Source organism: Nipponia nippon, unplaced genomic scaffold, assembly GCF_047370975.1.
Source record: "Nipponia nippon isolate SJK-2023a ecotype South Korea unplaced genomic scaffold, ASM4737097v1 scaffold_3, whole genome shotgun sequence".
Lineage (NCBI taxonomy): Eukaryota > Metazoa > Chordata > Aves > Pelecaniformes > Threskiornithidae > Nipponia > Nipponia nippon.
Window position 1 is genome coordinate 2,706,043 of NW_028262347.1, and position 12,547 is coordinate 2,718,589.

The 12,547-nt window shown below is 42.6% G+C and overlaps 1 protein-coding gene across 1 annotated transcript in view; it reads right to left on the reverse strand.

Annotated features, from left to right (window-relative positions):
• The window catches only part of EXOC4 (exocyst complex component 4), a 410,988-nt gene that overhangs the window by 102,014 nt on the left and 296,427 nt on the right, over positions 1-12,547 (reverse strand). The window contains exon 11 of the mRNA XM_009462605.2: positions 7,084-7,303. Within this exon, the coding sequence (XP_009460880.1) occupies positions 7,084-7,303 (220 nt within the window). The remainder of the gene's footprint in view (positions 1-7,083; positions 7,304-12,547) is intronic.

Consider the following 12,547-nt stretch of genomic DNA (forward strand, 5'->3'; position numbering starts at 1 on the left):
GTGAGCTGTCAATCTTCAAGGCCAAGAAGACAGTGACAGCTATTTTTTATTTCTCTCTCTCTCTCTTTTTTTTTTTTTTTTGCCAGGCCATCTCCAGCATGCGAGAATTGGAGTATGTTTCTGCTTCCACTTTGCCTTGAGTCCCACTTATCGCACTAATGGCCAGAAAAAACAGACAGAGACAGAAAATGCACAGAGGCAAAGCCGCCCTCTCCTCGCACTCATTCCAGCTCCCAGGGTGACCCTGGGGGCTTTAATGCCCCTTCTGCTCCCCTACAGCAGCCGATGCCCACGGATTCGTGTTGGCCACGCAGCTATCCGCCTCTCCCTTGACTGCCTGCTGCTCTTCCCATGGAGGCCAAAAACTGAGGATGCTTTTGATAGTCCGTAATGTCAAATAGGTCTCAAAAAAGGCAGCTCTTAGAAGATGGGATTGACAGAGTGATAATGCATTTCAGTCCCTGTCAGCAGATGTGTCAGAAGCCATTACTTTTCTACGGGTTGTCCACCAAAAAAATCTTGCTGCAGAAAGATCAAAAGAGACAGCAGCCAGTCCGCACCCTCCAACCCACCCTGAAAACACAAGGTTTGACCCCATTCCAGTCAGGTTTCTCAGCACCAGCAGCTCAGGAGTTGTGCTTTTCCAACGTGAAGCTGCTGGCTCCCAAGGACGTTCAGAGCAATGATCATTGCTTTTGCTCAAACTCAGAGCTTAAGGCTGGAAACAGAGCTTTCCTGGCTCAGGTCATCTTCTAAAATAACCTGGCAGAAACAACCCTGAGCAAGCAAAGCTAATGACATGAATTCACCCTGAAGTATGAGCTCTTGGACCCTAGGAACGATGTTGACTGATGCACTACAAAGACACAGATTGAGAGATAAAGCCATGTTAGAAAGGCAGTCTTTGAATAGTAAGTTTTGCCCATTAAATTAAATTCTTGAAAAAACATTTAAGATTTACTAATCAAATGCACAATGTAATTGCTAAGAGATACAAGACTGGGTGATCTCTTGTTATTAGTTGGTCACTTCTGCCCATAACATCTTTTGATTAGCCTCATTGGTACAAACCCTCCATAGACGCTTTCATCTCTAGTACTGTCACTACCACTGTGGCTAGACTGACCCTAGGGAGGTATATTTTAATAACACTGTAATAATTTAAACCAGATATCAGCCAGAACAAGACACAACCGCAGGTAGAAGTGTTAAGACCATAATGTGGTCATTGGATTAGTTATTCTGCTTCACCCCTAATGTGCCTTACACAGATGCAAGAAACGCACTGTGTCTAGGCTTCACATTTCCAGAAATAAAAATAATATGTGATTTAAATGAAGACTCCTGGTCTGTTCTATGTATCATACGTGTGACATAATGACGGACAGCAGCCAAAAATTCTGGCTAGGAAAAAGCTTTCCAGTAGGAAAGTAATGCAGAACCGTTGCCCAGAGGATCTCCATCTCTAGAAGTTTTCAAGACTCACTGAGACAAAGCCATGACTGACCTGGTCCAGTGTTTGCCAGACTTTGCTTCTGAGCCAGTGGTTCAGGCAGATGAGACTGACTTCCAGAGGTCCCTTCCCACTAACATCATTACAATCCTATGATTCTGGGTATGTAAATACTAAAAAAAATGGTTATTAAAGATCTGGAAATAATGGTAACCTATCATTTATGAAGTTCAAATCCAGTCTGGGTTGGTATGGGCCATATTGCTGTCATATGACACACACTTGTTGAGGTGATCAAAACAAGGTGGTGGTCTCAGGTAGGACCATGATCAAAGGCATTTTGCACCCAGCTCTCACTGCTTTCAATCAAGACTTAGGGTTTTACTTTTTTCTGTGGTGCTAATTTCTAGTAGAGCATGCTCCAGGTAGAGCAGCTGTGATTTCAGCAGCTCTTAAAAAATTTGTTTAAATAGGAGAGAGGTTCTCACATGTTCTAGAGAGAAACCACATGGCCAAGACCAGCTTGGTGTTGAGCCTCAGGTCACGGCGGTGGGGAATATTAACCTGGATTCAGCACTGGACAAGCGAGGGTTATACGGATTCTGGCTGACTCCAATGCAAAATTGCATCTCCCTATGGAAGAGATACCCAACGACTGCAGGGATTAATAGGCTACAGAGACCTCAAACGTGTGACTGTTTCCTTCAGGTCAAACGTGAGTCACATCCGTGGGATGGTTTGTGAAACCTGACTTTGCTTTTCCAGATCCAGAGAGGAAGAAAATAATTCTGCCTGCAAGGCGTGCTGCTTCAATATGTCCATATGCAACTTAAAGCCATCTCCTACCTAGGCTTTACTGAATGTGCATGTTAAACTTGGTTTTTAAAATAAATTGAAGCATTGCCATAACAGTTTGCCTAGAGCTAGCAATTGCTTTTATATAACTTAGATCTCCATGATCAGCCTCAGTGGAGAACTTACATATCTGCAGATGACTTACGTGGGAGCCTTGTAAAAGCTTCCACAAAAGGCAGTAACCGCACTAAATGTTCCCCCCAGAGGAAAAATTATCTAAAGAAATATTGAAAGCAATAGGGAGATTCAGACTCCCACGGAGAGATAATTTTGTCTCTCATTTCAAACTGAAAAAGAGGATTCAGCTGGAAACTGAGCCATGGACTCAGTTGGTGGGTCTTAACCTCTTGACATTTCAGCTGTGCAATGGAAACAGATACACCACACAAGAGACGAAAACATCTGCGAAGCACTTCATCCGATTTTAGACACCATGCCACTGCAAAAAAAATTGAAATATGAGGACCAGAACCACAGGTGCTGGCTCAAAAGTCACACTTGCCCTTGAATGGGAAAAACCCAATTGATCAGCCATGCCTGCTCCTTAATGGATCTTGATCGTTGGAAGCCAGCCTGGAAAAACAACTAATTTGTTTACACTAATAAATAATAACATCCACTCGCTATCAAAGCATGCACCCTTCACTACTGGTGAGCCATTTAAACGCCACTCACTGTGACCATTTTTCTTCTTAATAACCAGTAATTTGATGGGAAGAAAACATGCCAAAGCTACCAGTGATGTCTCCTTGGAACATCACAAGCGAGTGACTTCAGGCATGTGATAAGCGGTGCAGGCGATAGCTTATTTAGCTCCAGCAAGTCATTATCCTGCAAACAGCTGCACACTCTGACTTCTGAAGGAGTTTTTCTGCTGGATTTTCAGCCACTGGAGCTTGGCCAGAAAACCATCACGCCCATCATCTACACAATACTGCTCTAAGAAACAACGGTCCCACTGATGCTTTAAAAATCCCACTCTGTTGCTATAGAGTGGAAAGATCAAAGCAACCTGCACTTTTTTTGTTGGACAGAGACAGGGCAACACATTTTTAAGGCCAGTATTAGTAGTGACCACCTAGCTGGAAAGATTTGTCACCTCGACGTGAACCGTACAAGAACAAGCTATAAGAAGCTGTTGAGCTGCTTGTAACCTAATTTAGTATTGATTTAAACAATTACAGCATGAAGTTTAATGCAGAATAATTTTGAGACAAATTAGTTTCATGGTTATTCAGTCACTCTTAAAAGGAGAAGGATTTACAATATTTTACATTTAAGGGTGGAAGAATGGCAAACAAGACGCTCCTTCTACTCAAATGTAATATTTACAAAGGCAGCTACATTTTTTTTTAAAGCATATCTTTATAGAAATGGATGATTCATCCGTGAGGACATGATGGCATAGGATGCTAGAAAACCCCTTATCTATAAGCTAATTCAGTTCAAACATGTGTTGATAGTTATCAAAAAGTAGCTATCATCAGCCTGTGCAGTGGGAACTGATAAATTCTTGAGTCGTGTTCAAATCACAGCGCCAGCTCCTGCCGCAGAAGCTTCAGAAAGGTCTTCAGGATAGAAAGGAGTGGGATGGTGGAACCACGAACCCCTCCACGAATGACACAAGGCAAGAAAAAGTAACACAGCGCTGGGAGAGAGGTGCAAGGCTCTTTCATGCTACACACTCTATTTTCATCGTACCCATGAGGTGACGAGGGCAAACATTTCAGGCGCCAGCACTGTCAATGCAGATATAGCCTTTTTTTTTCTTTTAATGTAAAATCAATAAAATTATTTTAGGGAGCTATTTGGATGACTTGGTTCAAAAAGGCAGCAATTTTTCTTCTCTTTCACAAAATTACCCGTCTATAATGTCAGGAACAGGCAGACATTCTGACCATGTACATTTTGACCAAGAATAATTCCAGTTCAAAATGATTTCCATCCATCATGAAGAAACAAATTATAGGAACTAGACGAGAAAATTCCAAGCCATTCTGACTCTTCAACCCCAAATGAACTTTAAGAAAATGCATTGATATTATAGAACACATTCTCATGGCTACAAATGAAGCCACAATCCACAAAAATACATTATCACGTTTAGAATCCAAAACAAATTGGTAAGGTTAACAACCTCCATGGTCCTGCTCCAAAGCTTGTGTGTTAATGCTACAAGAAAGTATTTTCAGCTCTCAATGAGGTCAGACGCATGCGCAGGCTGCGTTTGGGTTCTCGCTCAGTTTAATTCTCAGAAGAGAAAACAAAAGAAAGGCAAACAATACAAAATACAACACAGAATATACCTATTTATTTCCAGATCTCTCAAAACGAACGTCAAATAACTTCTTCAACGGACTCCTCAGACCATGATTAAGTAGAATTTTGCTTTCTATTGTAACTCATCGTTTCAATCTTCCAATACTTTTCCTGTTGTGGAAGCCAAAACTGCCCTAAAATTTATTTTTTTCAACCCTGTTCTGAAAATCAAGTCTTGGAAGACCTCTACGTGTGTCAGATTTTCCATATTTCTGTTTTCCTAGGCACGCGCAATGGTGCGCAATCACCAGTATTGCAGATAACCGCAAAATGAGGCCGCACTTTGTCCCTTCTTGCCCGGCACAGCCCCTCTCTGCTGCGCTCCTGCCATCCCTGCTCTGCCAATCCATTCGAGTTCTCAATCTACGAAACCTCTTCTGCTCTCGGTAAAGCTGTTTCCGATACTCTGCTCTTGTTTCATGACCATTCCTGCTGCATGTTTACTATTACATCTTACACCCGAGCGGCACTACTTTTGCAGCACCAAGGGAAAAAAAAAGACAAATGCCATCAAATCCACCTTCAGCTCACGAGAGGGCTCAACACGAGATATCCAGGGATAACCTGCTCTTGGGGCAATGCCCTGTTCTCATTGTATGCTCTGTGAACATTGATGCTGAAACGACGTTTATGTTGGTAATTAATTACAATGGATTCTATTCCTCCACTTTTCGGTTTTCATAACCGAGTTTCTAAGAAGGCTGGTAAAGCTGTTCCTTGGGAATGAAATAATTCAGGGATGCTGTGCTGCTCCAAAATATCACAAAACTCATGGAGATTTTCTAAACCATGTAAAGAAACTTTCTCCCTCCTTCTAAGGAAGCTGTTCCCCTCTAAAGACTTCTGAAAACTCTCTGCTGGAATCTAATTTTGCTTTGCCTCTGTAAGAACCATCCCATACCCACAGCACCCAGGCAGGCATAGTGTTAGTGACCACTAATACATGCAAAAATCCTAATGACTTCCTCCAAATAATAACAATAATAATATTTCTTACTATTATTATGTATCATTATAATATACACATATTTTACAGATATAAACTAAGATAGAAAGCGGCCATATAAACCTTGGGAGATGTGTGCTACTTCCTAAGAACATTGCCAATATTATTAATCCCTGAGGAGCTGATTTTACAGATAAGAGGGAGTAATTTAAAAGGATTAAAAGAGCTTGACCCAAATCACAGCAAGAGTTCGAGCTGACAGTCAGCTCATTCCTTTCAGTCCCATGCAACATGTATAATTCAGAATTTTTTGGGGGGCTTCCACGCTGTCCTAGTGCCCATGTAGTTGGGATGAGAACTGTGCTTGTTGCTATTATCACTGCTCCACATTAGAGCTCAAAAAAGCTTTTTCAAAAGAGACTTCTCATCTAAATACTCTAACTTCAAAGCCAAATCTCTCAAATCTCTCTTATCTGGCTGAGGAAGCAATACAGCTGCCTCGCTGCAACAGCATCCCATCAATCACAAACACGCTGCACTTGGGAGGCAGCAGACCTCATCTTTGCTCCTCCTGGTAGTCTGGCACGAGTATTTAGTCCGATGACACGGCTCTATGTTTTGCAGGTGTCCCCAGAACTTCTAGGGGAGGCACACGTTATTGAAAATCTTGAAAATAAACTTCTGTGGTAGGGGTTTAAGAAAGCTGGTAACAATTTGTCACGATGGCTACAAGGTGCTTTAATAATGGCACATGCCTGGCAAGATGCAAAGATTGCTCTTAGCTTGACGTATTTAGCAAGACAGACGTACCCTCTTGCACAAGCAAAACATAAGAACGCTTAACGTATGTATACCTACCTACTTGCACAGAGACTGGAAGAGGAAAGACTATGCTAGCAATGACACTGGGCCAGATCGCAGTTACAGTCTCAATGTTGAGACAAATTTTGTGGATCACAGAATCACAGACTCATAGAATGGTTTGGGTTGGAAGGGATCATCGAGTTCCAACCCCCCTGCCACGGGCCCGGACACCTTCCACTCGATCAGGTTGCTCAAAGCCCCACCCAGCCTGGCCTTGAACACTTCCAGGGATGGGGCATCCACAACTTCTCTGGGCAACCTGTTCCAGTGTCTCACTGCCCTCACAGTAAAGAATTTCTTCCTAATATCTAATCTAAATCTACCCTCTTTCAGTTTAAAAGCATTACTCCTTGTCCTATCACTACGCTCCCTGATAAAGGGTCCTTCCCCATCTTTCCTGTAGACCCCCTTTAAGTACCGAAAGGCTGCTGTAAGGTCTCCCTAGAGCCTTCTCTTCTCCAGGCTGAACAACTCCAACTCTCTCAGCCTGTCCTCATAGGGGAGGTGCTCCAGCCCCCTGATCATCTTTGTGGCCCTTCTCTGGACCTGCTTGAGCAGGTCCATGTCTCTCCTCATTGGATATATAACCAGGTTATGGCTTGACATGGACAGAAAGGTATATATTGGTAGTTCACTCCGCTCCTACCTGCAGAAGAGGCCGCTGCACACCTAGGATCTTCATGGTATCCGCATTAGCCAATATTTTCAGGGGATCAGATGCCTTCGTGACGCCTTCGATTTCTTTGTTGATCTCAGCCAGGACCTGATTGAGGAAGATGTTCTTGATGTACATCGTGAGGAACTCGCGGAGCGGACACTGCTTGGTTGGGCCAAGCTCCATGGCGTGCTCTATCTCCTGGATAAATCTGGAAAACAGAAGGGGAAGAATGCAATGTAGTTAAACCATGTACTTACTCTAAATGTGTTAGCATTGCCTTTGCCATTCCTACATCTCAGAGCCAAGCACCAGCAGTGAGGGAATGACTAGAGACTGTGCCAGCATGAGGCACGAAGAGTAGAAAAGGTCTATAAGGTAGCCTTCAAAAAAACACATAAAATGCCAACAGCTGGTGAGACAAAGCCTCAACAGCTGGAGAAGAACAGACAAAATGGGCAATTGGTGAAAATCCACAACCTGGGCACAATATGTGTTTATTGGTCCAAAAATCACCGACTGCTCTATTTGAGACATACTGGAAAGATGTCTTTTTAAAAATAAACCCCATTAAAAAATTCAGGATGTCAGAAATCCCTTCGAAAAGCCAAACTTCCTTCTGGAGTTGGTCACTCGATTCCCTCAGGTGGGTTTCCCATCTCTAAATCGAAGAGCAGGATACTCCAACTTAAAGTCTAGAGATATCTCTGAAAAAAGCAATGCATATGTATTATGCTGATATCATACTGCATTATGTATGGCTGTATTATGCTATATTTTTATTATGCGTTATTGTTTCATCCCAGGATCCCATTCCTGCGTACGCAGAACAGCATGCTGATTCTGGGAATATTTTAACACAAAATGTTTGCCATCTCCTCCTGCAAAATATCTTTATCTCAGTGATGCCATCTGTTTAACACATAGGAGCTTCTTCTAGAAATTACTTTTCCTTTCAAAATTGTAGGTATCAAGACAATTAGGAATTGAGTATCAGGAGTCATAATGGATTGAGACATGCTGTCCAAAAGGGAGAAACGTGTGTGGTGTTTCCACAGCCCTCTTCATCGATGCATGCGACTGCCTCACAATCTTTTAAATTTTAATCTCGCTCCTGGAGAGGCTGGGATTGTTTTTATCTTTGTTTTACACAGCAGCAGCAGAAGCAAGTGTTTGACCTTGGATCTCCCAATATAGGTAGCAACACCCTCTGCACCCTGAAAGCCACCTCTTCTTCACTAGGAAAGACTTTTTTTACAGTAGACATCACTAACAGTTCCAGCGTGGTTAGCATTTATTAGAGATGCCTCACCACTAACCATTTTCCCAAACACTTCAATGAGGTCCGCTTAATTGTCTGTAATTTTCTACCTCCACGTTCAGCACTCCAGAGGAGGCAGCTTCCCTTCAGAGGACTGACTGAGGAGCTCCTGTCAATTTTAGAAGCATAATTCCTTTCAAATCTGAACAATTTGCTCCCTAAAGCCTCTGCGCTGTTGACTCCATCGGTCTAGAGTGACACATTTGGGCCGATGCAGCTATTGCTTCCGTGGGGGGACCCATTCGCAGTTAAGTTTGAAGATTGCCTCTCCAACGAGAGATGCTGCATGGAGAGAAGTGCAAAGGATGGCAGTTTTATTCCCTGGCTTTCACAGATCAATAACGTGACTTGGCTTTATGAAACATGGAAACAGCGGAGTCATCCGGGAAGAGAGCAGAGAGACCACCACCAAGCTTATCTCTGAAATAACAGACCTAATGTCACCAGCTTGGGGTGACAACCACTGATGTCCTTAAGGGCATGTTGTCAAGGTTGATGGGACCATATTAAACTAACTTACTGTATCTTTTCATGTCTGGCAATAAATTTGCAATGTTCTCCATTCTTTCTTTATAAGCCTATTTACACAGCGCTTGTGATGCCCTCAAAAAAATGTGAATTAACTCACAATACCTGCACCACGCAGCCCGATACCATTTTACCTCTTTCGATGGGAAAGGAGAGGCACAGCAGCTTGAATTTGAAACAAGCAACTTTCAGTGAAGCAAAGGGAATAACTTTGAAACTCTTTAAAATCCAGCACATGCTTACAAACGACCAAACCAGCAGAAATGGAAGGCAACTTTTAGAGGGAGAACGGCCACGTACAAACTAGCAGCAAACTATCAGAGCTCAGATGTGCTGACCTATGGCAATTCCTTATCCCACAACAGCCTGATGGCGTTTCTAAGTGTTTCCTATACCAGAGACTAAATTGCTTGTGCGAGGCTGTAGGAAAGGTCAGTGCTAGCGAAAGGTGTAATCAAGAATTTTGGATTCCCAGTACCTGGCATTAATCACCATTTCAGATCTCTCCTAAAGACCTGTGCCCTAATCTCCAGCAAACTTACCTTGATTAGAGAACTGAGTCCTGGTGGTTGACATGTTCTAATAGGCTTTAATTTCTTGGCATAAACAAGACATCAGTGCTTCGCTTAATACTGCTAAGGATCAAAAACAGACTCCTGTTTTACTTGATACAAACCATAAAGTAATCACAGATTACGAGAAAGCTGCTAGATAGCAACGACTCTGCAAGAGGGGATTTTATGAATGCTCAGCAACACTTGTGATAAAGCACAAATGGTCAAGAGCTTAGGAAAGCAGATTTAAACTCGGTATCAGGAAAAAGTTATTAAGAATGAAACTGCACGGCGTGGAGGACTAGAGGACATGGATGAGAGACCTCAAGTTTGAATGTTCAAGGATAGCTTGATTAAATGATAATGGTAATGAAAAATAGACAATTTCTGAAGTCTTCATTAATCAGAAGATCTCTACCAAAGGAAATGGAAGTAGGGAAAAGGTAAAGAAAAATGTCGTATGGATGCCAGAGCATCTCTTAGGGTAGGGACCAGCCCTAAGAGTTCAGAAATTTGATACTCCAATGGTACAAGTACATTATCACTTAGTACAGCCTAAAAGAAGGACAACTGGGATCCAATTTGCTATGATCTGCTATGGTTCAAGGATGACCTCACCATGTCCTTACCAGTCAGGATAAGTCCCACATCTGCTCTGCAAATGGAGCACCCGAGACAGCCACTGTGCAGCTCCAACCTTCATCCCACCAAGAGGAAAAACCACACCGAGCACACAACCAGGGTGCCCAAGCAAGCATCACAAGGCTCCAGATACAGATGTACGGCAGATTTGCACCAAGAATCCTTCTAGCACTTTACATTACGCAACAGTGATGCACCGTACGTGTTCTGTATTGGGAGGATTATTCAGAATGCCATTAAGAACAGATTAACCTAATGGAGAACATTAATTTTATGTATTTCTTAAGAGAATTAGGGATGCAAAGTCAAACACTGACAAGTTTGGAAAAGCAAGGATTGGAGTCACTTATGTCACCTTAATTTGCCCTGCTGTGCGTGACGCTGCAGTGTAATTTTTTATTACACAATGGCACACTATTGCTCTCAGCAGCAGATCCTTGTCTTGCCCTAGGAACAGGACGGTCAGCGTTCGGACAGCAAATGTCACAGCATTGGGACTTTGCAACTCTCGGCCGCGTGACTGGAGTAGCACACAGGAGCAGCCAGTTGTCACCTGCGTGCATCGCTGTGACACCAAGTGAGACACTTCTGCCACAAAGCCCCACGGGGCTGTCCGCACCGCTTCCAAGATTCATTCTTCCTGCCTTCTCATTTCTTCATATGACTCCTGTTTGTGGGAATTTGGCCACCAGTTCTCATATTTTCCTTGGTTCCCAATCCCACTTGTTCATCCCATATTTCTCCTCTCTTCTTAGCATTTCCACCAGGAAGCATCCTACTCCAGGCAGCTGGAGCCCAGCAGGTATGGGAACCCAAAAAACATGAGGGAAGGCAGTCCTTGGCTCAGGGACCAGCACCTTTGCAAGGTCCTTGCCCTTGGCTTGGTCCTGGTCAGCTATGGGCAGAATCGTGCCCATCAGGAACTTCAACTGCTACAAACTGGAAGTCTCTTACGAGAGTGTGAGCACTACACTTCTTCAAAGGTGTATAACTAAGCCAAATTTTGGTGTATTTTGAGGGAAATGGCAAAAGGCACACCCTTTACACAACAGCTCTTCTTACTGAGAAATGTGAAGATGCAAATTCCCAGCCAAAGAAAAGGTCACCAGAATTTGCCAACATGTACAATGTATTTCTTCTTCTCATTCTCAGAAAGAACAAGTATTTTAGACACATTTTTCTAAAAAATATCTAGTCCCAGTTGGCAATGAAAGACCAGCCATATTACAAGAAACTGAAAATGAAGTTTTCGAAATGGGAAGTATTGGGTGGCATTAAAGACCTAACTGATATTCTCTATTTTCTGCTTGGCAGACACACACACATACATTCACAGTCACACACTGTGCTATTTATTTATTTAAATTTCAAATACTGCTGGTTAACTTATTCAAACATCAGTCAGTCTTTATAAAGAAAGAAATGTTTAACAGCACCTAAAAAACAAAAATTCTAAGAGTACTTTCCAAAAATGTTCCCATTTTACTCATACAAGCTATCCGTGTAACTATTAAGATGTCAAAAAAGCAATTTGACCCATGGTTATCCCAGCGATCAACGTTTATGTCTGTGTGTGAACCAGCGTACATGATAAGAAATCACATTTTGGTCAACGACACACTTATATAAAACGCATAAAAGTCAAAGTGGAGAAAACTCTTTGGCATTTGAATGAAGCGGAGCACCAGGGAAGGTCTGGGCATGATTCTTTAAATGGGTTTTGGACATATCTGCATGTGCGTAAATCCAAATGACCAAAAAAACCTCAATCAAAAACCACTGCAATGGTGAAAGGCTCTGTCACTGAGCCCCTTTTATACCCTACTGTTTTCTTTTTACTCTCCAAAGAGTGAAATTTGAGATACAGCTCACTGTAAAAAGGGGCCATAAAGAAGGCCTTGGAGGAGCAGCTTTGATTCACTTTTCATTTGCTCCGATTATTCTACTTGAAAAAGAACCATTCAGTTGTAATTTAGTAGGGTTTCTGAAACAGTACCAACAACCGCATTTAAAATCATCTCTCACCAGCACACAAAACCTGAAGGAAAACCTATAAAGGTTACACGCCGTGGGGTGTATTCTCTAAATGCGAGAGAACGAGCCACGTGGAACATTCAGGATAGAAAATTCCCCTAACGCTGAGCAATAACACTTATTTAACATAACCGCCATAGACGTCAGACCTGTAAAATGCAAAAAAGCTTTCTCTGAATAAAAATGCAGAGCGAGGTGTGTCACCAGATTTTGGGTAACGGTCACTGTAGATAGCCCTGGTAATTGCCTGAATTCCTAAAAAGGCTCATAGGGATGTCACTGCTCTGAAGGACACTTTTATGAGATGTCTGGCCAGGATGGAGTTCTTGAAGAGAGCATACGGGAAAAAAAACCCCGAGAAATCTGCACCTTATCC